The 14,601-nt window shown below is 40.4% G+C and overlaps 1 protein-coding gene across 1 annotated transcript in view; it reads right to left on the bottom strand.

Annotated features, from left to right (window-relative positions):
• Positions 1 to 5,747: 5,747 nt before the first annotated feature.
• Positions 5,748 to 14,601, bottom strand: part of LOC103261061 (peroxidasin-like protein) — a 334,905-nt gene continuing 326,051 nt past the window's right edge. The window contains 3 exon segments of the mRNA XM_021712669.1: positions 5,748 to 5,851; positions 5,854 to 5,878; positions 6,634 to 6,747. Of these exon segments, the coding sequence (XP_021568344.1) occupies positions 5,748 to 5,851; positions 5,854 to 5,878; positions 6,634 to 6,747 (243 nt within the window).

Here is a 14,601-nt window from a genome sequence, read left to right as displayed (position 1 = left end):
CCTATTTTATGTTTTTGATGTTACACAGTAAAGTGATATGAACTTTAAAGTATATCATTATAAAGTAGATGCTGTTTTTACTATCTAGCCAGGATATTGTCACATCTGTTTCAACTTTCTTTACTTTAAGAATGTGTCGTGAGGTCGGGCTCGGTGGCTCAGCCTGTAATCCTGCGCTTTGGGAGGCCGAGGTGAGTGAATTGCCTGAGCCCGCGGGTTCGAGACCCGCCTGGGCAACTTGGCGAGACCTCATCTCTACAATAAATCAAAAAATCAGCCGGGCGTGGTAGCGCGCACCTGTAGTTCCAGCTACTTGGGAGGCTGAGGTGGAAGGATTGCGGGAGCCCAGCAGGTCGAGGCTGCGGTGGCCGGGAGCGGCCACTGCACTCCAGTCTGGGTGACCGAGTGAGACTCCAACTCAAAAAAAAAAAAGAATATGCCGTGAGAATGAAAATAAGTGCTATAACTTAGCAAGTCCATCCTGGAACTTATAAAAACACCTAAAAGCACATCTATCATATGTATTTACCTTTCCCCACAAATTTTCACTCTCAATTCTGGGTCCTTGGTTATTGAATCTTGATTTCCCCATGCTTGCTTCTATTTTTAAAGTTACTGATGACTGACCTCAAGTAGAGACTTGATTCTCTATTTCAGTCTCACCACGCAGCCACACACACAAAGTCCAAATTCCATGCTAAATCTCTCCTTTGGAAAAGAGGTGACCCCTAAGCTCTGTGATACTCCTAGACAAACTCAGCTCTTGTGGCCTTTCTACTCCACAGACGATTTGAAATTTTATCCCCAGTATGTTTGTTGTAGGCCTGTTCTGTTTTGTTTTAAATCTAATGATTAGTACTATAAAAAAGAAACAATCTTGCTTAAATTAATAACCCCAATTTTCAAATAATTAAAACTATCAGATCCTTGTAATTCTATTCCAACAAAACACTTTTCTGTTTTTGTAATTGAGACACCTCATGGTTACACTATTTAAAAACTGTGATAGAGATTTTTAGCTGGGTTTGGTGTGTTTTGGTGTTACTTCCTTTTCAAAAAATATTTGAAAATGGTGAAAGCGTTGTGGGTGGTGTCCCAAAATTATAGTTGGTTTTGAAACTACCACTGTTGCTGCTGCCTGTAGAGCACCTAGCTACTTGGAACACTGCCACAAACATAGAGTCAGCATGACTTCTTATTTAAAGGTCAGCTCAGGTTTTTGGAAACCAAGCCACTCCATCTCTGACTGACATTGGCAATCCTGATGCCAGCATGGTATGTTGGCTCCTGTAATTTCCTAGCTGTTAACATAATGACACATGGCTTCAAACTGCGTTTCAGTAAATTGCTTCTTCTTAAGATCCTTTACCATTCCTGGATCTCATAGTGTACATACATTTCAGTTTAAAAAAAAAAAAAAGAAAGAAAGAAAAGAAAAGTCTATCCTATTGCCTGAAGGTAATTGTACAAAAAACAATCCACTCTCCCATCATGATACAAAAGGCTCTAGCTCATATTTCATGCCAGTTTCTTCCCTTTGCTCACACAGGAATCCTCCAACAGTGATAGGAACACACGAATCTTTCGTCTAAAATTGAGAAAGTTATGTTTATACATTAGAAAATCCTTCAGAAGATACACATTTTACACGTCTAATTAATTCATTTAACATCCAATTAGTCCATCAAAACCATTACTTAGAAGACCAAAATATCGTGTCCCTTGTCATTTAGAAATAGAAAGTGATTAAATAAACAAATACGTGATTTATAAAACTTTCTTCTCAACATTACAGAAAACTTACTAAAACCATGGGAGTTCTTTTAATGAAAAACAATTAGAAACTTTCCCATGGCCTACTATATTGGACACATATTTATCAGGAGAATTATTTTAGCTAACCTATGCAAATATAAACAACTTGTGACAAGAATGGATGAGATAGTAAGAAAGAGAAAATTAAAGAATTCACAAATGTCAAGAGTTTTACAGAAATCATCCGAAGGACTTTAACAAGAGGTAATTGTGAAAATAGTGCATTGCATAAATGGAGGCATATACAAAGTGATGGGAACAAATCTGATTCTTGCAACCCAATCTCCACTGACTGCTTCAAATTTTCAACATATCGGTCACAGTATGTAAACCAATGAATCTACACCTAAAAATTTGTTTTGTAAGTGACTCTGTTTTCATATAAAAATAATCTCAGTTCTAGTAAACATGAAAGAAGCTGGAAATGTTTGTAGCAACTAATGTAAACAGTGTTCTCTATGAAAACAAAAAAAATTCCTGAATACTCAGAGGCCTGGATTTTTCTAATCTGGATTGTTTTAGTGAGTGATGAAATCATATCTGTATTTTGTTACAGGAGGAGACTACAAAGAGATCTTAACCAAATATCATTTAGGGTTTGCTTTTAAAGTTCTATTTTGCATGCTCCATGCGTAAAAAAATTACAGTTTGGGTGGAGATAGGAGAAGGGCCAAACAAGACGCTGGAGATACACACACACACACACACACACACACACACACACACACACACACATAAATATACACATGCATATATAAATACATATACATATGCATACACATTATGCATACATACACATACATTGTACATCTGTGCATCTTCCTTCTGCTGTTTAACATCTGAAGCTGTGCTGATTTTGCTCATGTCATGTGATTGACTTTAAACTTGCCACAAGGCCATGCGTGCATGCACAGGTTATAAAACCGGCACTATACAATCGGGCTGTAATTATCCACTCTGATTTCAATGATATCATTTTAAATTCCTTGTCTTTCACAATAGTCATGATATGTCAACAAATAGGTGACTCCAAGGTGATTGCTATAGAAAGGGAAGGTAGGGTATATCCTTAAGAGAGATCTGAATTTTTTGCCATGTGCAATGTTACTGTCAAAAATAAAATGACATTACAAATATAGACAAATAAATGTTATACAGTAAAATGTATACTGTAAAGACAATTCACATGATTAAATTATAACCATGTCTACATAGATAACTAGTTTTTCAAGTTGTCAATTGACATGCAGTTTTGAAAGTTCTCATGTATCAACCAAGTTCCACTTTAAATGATAGTTTCATTCTGTTATTTTGATATTTGATCATGCTGTATGAGCCAGTCATAGTAACCAGGAGACGTCCAAGTTAACATGTGATCAGTATATAAAAGTAATTCAAGCAACCATGTGGGTCTTGCTTAAACTTCGGTAAGATGAAAAAATGCTGAATGAATATGATAAGAAATCTAAACTATACAAAGGTTATTTGCAATTATCATTTGTTACTGGCAGTTGCAGTAAGTTTACTGTGACTGTTTCTGAGAAACATATTACATTTCCTAAGGTTTAGCTTCATTTCACAATGCTGAGTTTCAAAAGGACACCAAATGTCAAGCTTCTAGGGTTTGTCAGATTTTGTCTCTTAAAACTTATTATGATTAAAAATTGTTTGGGATTTTAAAAGGCCATAAAACATGAAACTTTTAGAGCACATTGTTCTGTCCTTCAGAATCCTTTTAGTAAAAAATATTTTGGATCTTGAAAGGGAGTCACTAACACATTTTAAAACAATAAAATATATTACAGATTCCAAAAACATCCTTCCTCACGCATGATACCAAAACTGATACAGACTTTTCAGGTCAGCCTCGGCTTCAAGAGTGTCAGCTCTGTGAGTGTCGACTTGACGGGCTGGCAAGCCTAGCCCCAAGAGTGTTGGCTCTGACTGACTGGCAAAACAAGCCCTGAGTATTGCTAATTCATGGACTGGCAAGTCAGTCCCCAGAAGGGTCTCGGCTTGGCAGTCTGACCTTCTGCCAGCATCTCTTCTGGTTCAGCTGGCTCCATTGACTGTCAAGTCAACCTCCGTGGTGCATGCTTCTCCAGCTCCCACAAATCTTCTGCAGCTCTTCAGGTCAGGGTTCTTGTCTCGTGCCCAGGAATTATGAGGGACATGGACCACGGGAAATTGAGAAAGCAGGATGTACTGAGAGGACAGAAAAGCTACCAGAGTGGGAAGGGACCCAAGGAGGGTTGTCAATTTGGAGCTGAAACCGGAGGCTTATATAGCCATAAGACCCAGCCAATTGGCCAGCACTAGCTGTAAGCTCATTGGTTGTTTTCCAATCTCACCAGCAGGAACTCTGTTACTCTGTTACCAAGGGACCCACCCTGTCCATCTGTCAAGGTGTTTACTACCTGTCACCTCTGTTTGTTATTTTGGACCGCCCTGTCTGTCTACCTAGTTTTCTAGCTACCTCCTCTCTCAAAACCACAAGAATATTTTATATAAAACTAATACTCATTTTATACAATAAATGTGGAGAAAGTATGCCCTTTTTTCAATTTTTATTTTGTAATTGGAAAACAGTAGAGCTATTTCCTTAAGAGCCAATTTCTGAAGGGTATGTAAATAAAGTTTTTCCTCAAAAGTTTTGGCACAAAGTACTTTTTTAAAGAAATCTACCAACAAGTTGCAATGAACCCCCACAATACAGGCGCATATTTTTTATGTCAGATTTTAAGGGGTTTTACCTAATATTAAGTAAAAATCACTTTATTTACTTAATACTCATTTCTGAGTATAAATAAGCCTATTGTCTACGGAGTTCTGTGTCAAGTGCAGTAAGAGAGTCCTCAAATTAGAAGAAGCCCATGGCAACACCTTTAGTAAAAGTCAGAAACACTTTCAAGTTTTCTGATGGCAAATTCAGATTGCTCCTGAATTTCATGGTTGACTGTATTTCAATTTTGACATCTCATGAGTAGTAATAATGACAAGTAAGGGAAAGGGAGATGGTGAGAAGTTCTGCTTTGAAGAACTTTCCCTCACAGAGGTTGCATGTTTCAGTCACATGCAGTACTAATAAGATTTCTAAAATAATGACATTCCTTCCCTGACTTTTCCCATGTGTATCAGAATTTAGGGACTAATGAATGTTAAGGTAAATGCCTTCCCAGCAAAATATGACAGTTGCCCCAGTTGTAGATCTTAGAGAATGAAGTCAGATGAGGAGCACAGCATCATAACATGGTCATGATACTCAGATTTTTTTAGAAAACATTATATGATATTCTTTTATTTCCACATGTTATAGAAAACTGATGGCTTACAATAAGAAATATTCCTTAGATAAAATGACTCGTATGAACTTTGCAGCTTTTAGTTTTGAATTATTTCAAGACATACTAGAAAATGAAAATATTAAAGATGTTCAGTGAGCCTAGGGCTGTGGCAGGATTCTTTACAGAGAGAGATGAGACACTGAGGCTTTTCTGTTTTGTTTTGGTTTTTTGCCAGGAAGCAGCGTTTATTTGTGCCAGCACTGGCCCAGCAGATTCACATCTAAAGGCTGAGCCCTGAACGCAACAGGGCATTGCCTTAAATTACATTTTAGTCCCTTTGCCACCCATATATGGCAACCTGCATTTTTGATGGGGTATTTTATGGCACAAGGTTGTAACTGGATTACTCATGCACGCTTAGACATTGACTACTCCATGTCACTTTTTCTTTAACACATTCTTTTTCTATTCTGGGAAGGCCTTTATCTCTTTGTTTTAGAAGGGCCCCTGCCTCAGGTTAAATGGACTAACTTAGTCTTAAGTCAGTGGTCTGCCTATCAGGGACGTGACTCCAGGTTAAAAGTGCTGAATTCTAAGTGTCTCTTCCTGAGAAATTCCCGATTCAGCATCAAGAGCAAGTGACATCTGTCAGCGTTTCTCTGGGGGATTGGCTGGCATTCCCCGATCACTGCAAACTGGACAATGGCTTCATTTCATCAATTTAGGACGGGAACACAGAGCTGGGGGACAATCTCCGCTATCCAGGTGACCTGGCCTCTCTGAAAGGCAACATTCACACATCACGCTCATGTTTCTTAGAGCAAAATAAGGCAGCAAATTACATCATCTGATAGGCTAGCTGTCTCAATATAATATAAATTGCTCATGTTGTGAGCTCATTTTTGCATGTAGTTTCTATTCTATCTTTCTTTCTACACATTGGCAGCATGAAGAGTAAGACTAGAAGCGCTACCCTATAAAACATTCCCCATGGTACATGTAAAAAAGTTCACGTTTCCATGGTGCGGATCAGCTCTGCTCAGAAAGCAAACTCAATAACAGATAACTGATTGTTTTTATTTTTTGTTGTTGTTTTGGTGGGCACCATGAAAACACGTTTTTATATTTCCATAGAATTGTGCAATTTGCCAAGAGCCTTCAGGTGACATCTGTAATGGACCAGACTGGAGAATCATGAGAGTAACTCAAGTCTCAGTCTACCTCAGTTTACCTGTATGACCTTGGGCAAGTGACACAAACCTCCTGTGCCTCAGTCCCCTCATCTGTTAGCAAACATGTAAAAAAAGCCCATGGTCTCTGGCAAGTGCTCATTTGTTCAAAGCTATCTTTTTATCAATAATCAGACGCCTCAAAATCTCACCAGTACCTTGATCTTAAAAATATGCCTAGATTCTATTTACAAAAAGTGTATTTTTTTCCCTTTTTGAATTTTTTGGGTATGTTTCAACTAACCGGCTGCCTAGAAAAAGTAAAACAGGAGGAGGCAGAGGAAAAAACTTCCCACAGCACAAACCTCACAGACACAGTTAACGCAGTCTTCTTTCATTCAGCACTCCTCATCCTTCCTTTGAATCCCTTTATCATCTGTGTATCCGGCCTGCCTCAGGCGTGCCTCCAGCTTGTTTATCTGAGAAAGGAGAGGAAGAAATGAAGGGTGGGAAGTGAAGCGGTCAGCAACCAAGCCGATCAATAACGTGGTTTGATGAAATGCTCCATTCTATAAGCACCTAGGAGGCAAAAGGAACTTCAAAGTCCACATAATTTTTCTCCCCCAAAACTTAATGAAGGTGCATCATCCAGGTTCTAAACTAACAAAGTTTCTTACGTGTGGAAGAATATTGAAAACAGACCTACCGTGCGACCCAGTTCATTTCTAAAGGAAGTGAAATTAACACCAAATGAGTGAAGCTACATATTTGGAAAATCTCCTCCAGAAGCATAAATATTAATTCGACTAGTCAATATTTTATTCATGTCTTGTCAAATTAGCATTTGACAAATATTTATTGTTTCCAGATGAAAGCAAGCAACCCAGGGTCTCAGGCAGCTGAGGATTTGGTAGAAAGACAAACCAACCAGCCAGAGCTGTGAGCCAATTCGATAATGAGGGTTTGTAGGAAGCATTGGAGTACAGAAGGTAGGCCAGACCCAGTTCCACCTTGGGGAATGAGGAGAGGCCTTAAATGGTCAACCGAACTGTGATCCCCAAAACTTACAGGTTGAAGGCCTAATCCCCAATAGGACTGCATTTATAGATGGGGTCTCCAAGGCGGTATTTATGGTTAGATGAGGTCAAGAGGGTGGGATTCATGATCGAATCCAATCGCAAGCGTCCTTACAAAAAGGGAGGCATCGCCAGGAGAGCTCACAGAGGAAAGTTCACGTGAGGACACAGTGAGAGAGCAGCCATTTGCAAGCCAACAGCAGAGCTCTCAGAATAAACCAGCCCTTCTAACACCTTGATCTTGGACTTCCAGCTTCTAGAGCTATGATATGAGAAAATAAATGTCTGTGGTTTAAGCCACCCATTTGTGGTAGTTTGTTATGGCTCCTGAACAAACTAATACACCTTTTGCAGGAGAAAGCATTTGAACTGTGAAAGATGACTAAGATATTCAGAAGAACAAGTGGGGAAAAGGCTTTTCAGTGTCAAAGCCAGGGGGTCACAAGCAGGTCAGTGTTTCAAAAATGTGACCTACACTGTGTTAGCGGGTTCTCTCCTCTTTCCCTCTAAGACTCTGATGACACAAATGTCTGAAGTTTTTGTTATAATCCCACGTCTTTGAGGCTCTGCTCCTTTTGTGTGTGTGCGTCCTCTCTGTTGTTCAGTTGTGTAGTCTTCAGTCTTCTATCTCCCAATTCACTGACTGTCTCCTCTTTCTTCTTTATTCCACTGTTGAGCCCATGCACTGACTTTTGTTGTTATTGTAGCTTTCAGTTCTAACATTTCCATCTGTTCTTGTTTGTGTCTTATTATTTTGATAAAACTTTCTACTTTTCACCTGTTCTAGTGTGTTTGAAATTGCTTTTTGAAGCATTTTTATGTCTGCTTTAAAATCTTTATCAGATCATTGTAACATCTCTATCATTTGAGTGTTACATGACTTTAGATCTTATTTAAACCTTCTGCTGTAGGTGTTGTCCTCTGAAATTCCTCTGGGATCAGAGAAGGGAAACTAGTTTGTTACTGCCATGTGAGAGTAGAAGTCCAGGTTTTCTACTTGGCCTCTGGTGACACAGAAGGAGCTTCTGCTCATTACTGCCGGGTGGAGTTGGGAGTTCTAGCCCTGGTGGGTCCTTTACTTATACCTCCCTGGATGGAAAGTGTAGGCTCTGTGTTACTACTTCCCACATGGCCTCCGTGCTCCTTAGGATAGGGAGGGAAAAGAGTGGTCTCATCATGACCACTGGGAAGCAAAGAAAGTCTGGAGTCTCTACTAGGCGTCCTCTGAAACCACCTAGCAAAGAATAGCAGGGGTGCCTCATTATTGCTGGGTGAGAATGGAAGTCCCAGCTCCAATGCAACCTCCTGCCGTTGAGTGCCACCATCTGGCAGAAAAGAAAACCCTGGTTCCTGACTTGGCTGTTTCTGACAGCAGACTCATGGGGCAGTTAGGGGCCTCAATACAGTCCGAGAGGGAGAAAACACCTCCTCACTGAGCCTTTGCTGGTGCTGCTAGAGGCGGGACCCACCATTTTCTCCTTGGTGTTTAGCTAGGGGGGTGGCTCTTATTGTGTCCATGTTATCTGTCTTGCTAGGCTTACCCTTTCCTGGCCCCGTTGTCTAGGGACACTAAGGCTTTATTGGGACTTTGTGTGTGTATGCCTGTTGACGTTTCCGGGTTTCTGGCTTCTTCATCTTCAAGTTTGTGTTCCATGAGAAAAAAACACCATGCTGTTCCTGGGGCTTCAAGGTCCCTGGTTAGTCAGCTTTCTAGCTCTTCACCATTCTGAGTCATTTTATCTCAGTTTAATGTGATATCCAGGGGTTTCCGTTGTATGTACAAGAAGAAATAGGCCAAAGTCCATCATTCTATCTTCTCAAAGTATAAATCTCATCATGCACTATTTTTATGGAAAAATTTCATTGAATTTATCAAAACTCTCACCAGTCTACATTTGCCATGGATTTATAATCAAAAGCTTAAGCTTCCCAGCCTTCCCGTGGTCTCTGAGAAGGTCCTCCTGCATCAAAGCAAATAACACTGACAAAGATATCATCACTGACCTGCATTCTAGTGAGATGCTTATCTGCAAAGCTCCTTCTTGGGGCCGAGTTTCATCCCCTCCAAAATTCACATCCTAAAATTGCAACCCCTCACACCTCAGAATGTGACATCAATTTGGAACTAGAATTGTTTCCATTTAATTAGTTAAGATAAAATCATAAAAAGAGGAAATCTGAACACAGGCCGGCACACAGAGAAAGTGCCATGTGAAGATAAAGGCGGAGATCTACAAGCCAAGGAACACCAAAGATTGCCAGCCAACTATCAGCAGCCAGAAGAGAAACATCTAGAGATTCTCCCTCACAGCCCTCAGAAGAAACCAAGCCTTCTGATATTTTGACCTTTGGCTTCTGGCCTCTGGAACTGTGAGACAATTCTGTCATGTCAGCGGCCCAGCAGGTGGTCCTCTGTTGTGGCATCCCGAGCAAAGTAGTCCGGTGTGATCAGAGGCTGTCCAGACGCATGATTTCACAGTTTTGCTCTTTTAAATAAAAGAGTGATTCTGGATATTCAATTTTATCAATCTTTGGCTTATAAAACCGATTTCCTTCTGTTCTCTCAAGTGGATTAATATTGCTATTAGGGAAGTAAGCTCATAAATTCCCGATAAATGAGAGACTTTGGCTGTTTTCCCTCCCACGGTATGAGTAGCAAGAAGGCGTCATCAGATGTGGCCCACAGCCTTGGACTTACCACTCTCCACAACCGTGAGCCAAATAAATTTCTTATTGGCTAAATTAAAAAAAAAAAAAAAAAGTCTAACTCCCAAAGCCGCCTTAGAAGTTCAGTTGGAAAGGTAAATGACTCAGGTACTGCTAATATTTGAAAAACTGATCCAGGGAGAAAGTCTGCCCTTTATTTTTTTTAATGTATGTATGTTGTATGACTAAGGGAGAAGAAATCACGCCAGCAAGCTGAGTCTAATTAATTATGAGTTCTTTTATTAATGCGTGGGCCAAGAGCAGGCAAATGCCAGGAAATCTCTTCAAAAACTAGTGCAGTTTGTGACAAGTTTTTATAGGTAAAACTTGCAGTGTTGGCTACATAGCAACTTAGTGATCATAGTAACTATTACTAACAACTTGGCAACCCAAATGGGAACTTTTGATTGTTAGGGAGTTTTGATTAATTTCATGTCCTACGTATAGCCAGTGCCTGAAAAGTCCCTGGAGTTCTGCTATTAAGATATAGTTTAAGGTAGTTACATAGAGACGAGGTAGAAGAATCATGACACAATGGAGTGACCTTGGTTAGGTCACTAACAGAATATAAGAACAAACTATCAAAATGTGACAATGGGGTTTTGCAAAGCGTAACATTTGATGTCAGTTAACAAGCCTACCATGACATGGAACTTATGGCTAAGGAGTTTTGCAATGGTCAGCAGGAAACGGTCAGAACGACCTGCCCAAAGGGGACAAAGCTGGGGGTCTGTGGTCCTGGGGACGTCACAGCACTTACACGCAGGCATTGAGGGTGCTTCTTAGGTCAGGCAGGCAACTAAGATGAGAGTTTTAAACAAAATGGAGTAAGCTGGTACATACTGTTATTTTGCTAGCAATTGGATTTTATTAACATTAATCAGTTAATAAAATTAACTGATTTAGCTCATTTCAATATACGTGTGCATATATTTATATATATTTAATATATATTTATCACCCATTTATAATTTCTTTTTTACTTTGAAATTTATGTATTACAGAGTTGTGGGGTACAAGTGAAGATTTACTACAAAAGTATGCTGCATGCAGGTGAAGTTTGGGCTTTTAGGTGGTTCTCATTCTCCCTAGCAATGGACCAGATGCCCTTTGTGTTGTCATGGACCTCCCCACCCCCACCCTCTCCCCTCTCCCCCTTGCTCCCCTGGCAGTGCCCAGTGATTGCCAATTCCACCTTTGTGGTAATGTAACCAGTGATCAGAGCCCACTTATGAGTGAGAACATGTGATATTCAGTTCTTTCTTTCTGTGAGAGTTCACTCAGTGTGATGGTCTCCAACTGCATCCAAGTTGCTGAGAAGGCCATGATTTTGTTCTTCTTTATGACTGTGTAATACTCCATCACGTATATGTAACACATTTTCTTTACCCAAAGTCCTCTCTTTTAAAGATAGAATCCCATTTTATGGAAATATACTTGGAAGTTACTTCTGAGTTTTAAATTAAATAGTTGCAATGCTTTGGAAAGTACAAGGCCAGAAGCATTACATATTTACTGGCATATTTGACTGAATTTTGGCCTGTCCTAGTAAGTAATCACTTGTTCCCGAGGCCTAATAAATTTTGTTACCAGAGTTTTCCACACTGGAAGTAGTTTGTGGTAGATTGTACTGTTCTACTCACAAAATTCACTGGCCCACTCTGGTGGACCTTTCTGGATGGCTCCTCCCCAGCACTCTCGCTGGGGGTAGCATACCTCACTCCTAATGCCTCAGCTTTGACTCTATCCCTAACCCTGGACAATGGCTTAAGAGCAGAAGTAATATAGGTTGTCAGTCGTAACTCAAGAAGCTTTAAATGCCAGTCCCAGCACGGCTTATCTCCTTCAGCCACAAGAAGAACATATTCCAGATAGAGATGTTCCTTCCATCTGGTCTGAGGATTGACAATTTATGGAGCAGAGACACAACTGAGTCCCAAAGAACGTGAGACATGCATGAGAAAGAAATCCTCTTCATTGTTGCAAACTACCAGTATTGGGGTTGTTATTGAAGGATAACTTAGCAAAATCTGCCTAATGCATAACTGAATCCAGACATGGTGCTGGAGAGAACACACTAAAAGAAATCAGATCAAGACAAATACTACCAGGTTATCTTCTTCAGTGATGGCCTTGATAAAATCATGCATGTGTCTGTCCACTGGTAACTGTGTGGAAAAGGTTATGGAAATGTTGAAAGAGATTTCTTGTTGACTAACTCATGCTGTGGAAAACCTTTTGTATGCAAGATTCAAAGGGACAAATGGAAAGCACAGCAGCATTGTAACTATATGAGCTTGAACTATATAAAGTCAAGAGCACACCAAGATTCAACATTGGAAGGCTCGATGCTCTTGCACAGTGTACTTAAGATGTGTCTCCACATGTTTTATGCAAGAACACAGCCTGCCAATATGCAGAGCCGCATCTCCTACAAGATGCCAGAGCTTCTGTCGGACACAGCTTCTGCTTCCTCTGTTTTAAAACAGTACCACAATTTGTGTCCAGAAATATGATGGGTCAAAAATAAACTGAGGGACTCCAATTTTAGCTCCAACAAATATGAAAATTTGGCAAGTCGTTACTCTTTTCTTCACAACAAGAAAAATTAGACACACTGAAATCAATTAATTTTCTTGAAGAACGAGGGTGAAATTTGGAGACGAGTGAATACGAACACTGTGAGGGTTAGCTTTATGTGTCCACTTGGAGGGTTTGGGGATGAGATTAACACTTAACTCAGTGAACTCTGGGTAAAACAGATTATCCTCCAGAGCGTGGCTGGTCCTCCTCCAGTCAGGGGAAGGCCTCACTAGAACAAATAGACCATCCTCCCCCAGCAAGAGGGAGTTCTCCAGCTGCCTACCTTTGACTTCATCTGTACCATTGGCTCTCCTGGATCTTGAGTCGGTCAGGTCAAGATTTTGGACTCACCAGCCACCATAAGTGTGTGAGCCAATGGTTTTTAACACTTACATACATGCCTATCCTACTAGCTCTAGTTCTCGGAAGAGCTCTGAATAATGTAAACACTTCAATGGCAATTTTGACAAGTTGCTGAAAGTTGAGAGTGAAGCCACATTAAGTATGTCAAACAACTAGGCATTACTGTCTTATGAGGGTCCATACACACATTCATGGGCTTTCCCTCAAGGAAATTTATAAGGATCTCATGGAAGGCATCCAAGAAACATCCTGTCTTGACCCTGGTAGGGGGAGGGGGAGAATATCCTTTGTGAAATACACCCCAATGCCTTCTTCATAAGAAAGTCCTATTTGCCAAGAGGAAGAAATAGTTCTAAACCTTATCCAGACTAGGAAAGAGAATTCTAACCCACTCCAGACTTACTGAATCACTTAGGGGGACAAATACCAACATAAAACCAAGAACCAGTGCTTCAATGAAACCAATTAGGAATGATCCAGCTAGGAAAGGGAGTTGGTGCCGGGGGAGGGGAGGGGGTGGTCATAGTACTAGACAACCACTTGTGAAGGTCACAACCCCACACACAAGCCCATTAGAAAGTTAAGGTTTGCTGGGCTCGGTGGCTCAGCCTGTAATCCTGCACCTTGGGAGGCTGAGGTGAGTGGATTGCCTGAGCCCGCAGGTTCGCGATCCTCCTGGGCAACTTGGTGAGACCTCATCTCTACAATAAATTGAAAAACTAGCCGGGCGTGGTAGCACGTGCCTGTCGTTCTAGCTCCTTGAGAGGCTGAGGCAGAAGGATCACTGGAGCCCAGCAGGTCGAGGCTGCAGAGGCCAGGAGCAGCCACTGCACTCCAGTCTGGGCGACAGAGTGAGACTCCAACTCAAAAAATAAATAAATAAATAAAATAAAGTCACGGCCCCTACAGCTATAGGAAACATTAAACACAGCGCAACATTCAGCCTTTTCAATATAAAAGCCTAAAGCATTAAATCTGTAGATTGCCTTAGGTAAGATGGACATCTTCACAATGTTGACTCTTCCAACCCATGAGCATGGGATATTTTTCCTCTTGTTTGTGTCATCTTTGATTTCTTTGAGCAACGTTTTGTAGTTTTCATTGTAAAGGTCTCTCATGTCTCTGGTTAGGAAGATGCCAAGGTATTCCACTTTTTTTGTGGCTATTGTGAATGGGATTGTGATTTTTATTTGAGTTTCTGTTTGTTTATTATTAGTGTAAAGAAATGCGATTGTCTTTTGCACATTTATTTTATATCCTGAGACTTTGCCAAAAGACTTTATCAGTGTAAGGAGGTTTTTGACAGATTCTCTTTGGTTTTCAAGGTACATAATCATGTCATCTGCAAAGAGAGATAATTTGACTTCCTCTTTTCCTGTTTGGATAGCCCTGATTGCCTTCTCTTCTCTGATTGCTCTAGTCAGGACTTCCAATACTATATTGAACAGGAGGGGTGAGAGTGGGCATCCTTTTCTTGTTTCATTTTTCAGGGGAAATGGTTTCAATTTTTTTCCATTTAGGAGTGTGCTGGCTGTGGGTTTCTCATAGATGGCTTTTATTATTTTGAGGTATGTTCCCTGTATGCCTAGATGTTTGAGGGTTTTT

The sequence above is a fragment of the Carlito syrichta genome, unplaced genomic scaffold (genome assembly GCF_000164805.1).
Source record: "Carlito syrichta isolate Samal-C Ts95f unplaced genomic scaffold, Tarsius_syrichta-2.0.1 Scaffold303580, whole genome shotgun sequence".
Lineage (NCBI taxonomy): Eukaryota > Metazoa > Chordata > Mammalia > Primates > Tarsiidae > Carlito > Carlito syrichta.
This window is presented reverse-complemented; position numbering and strand designations above follow the sequence as displayed.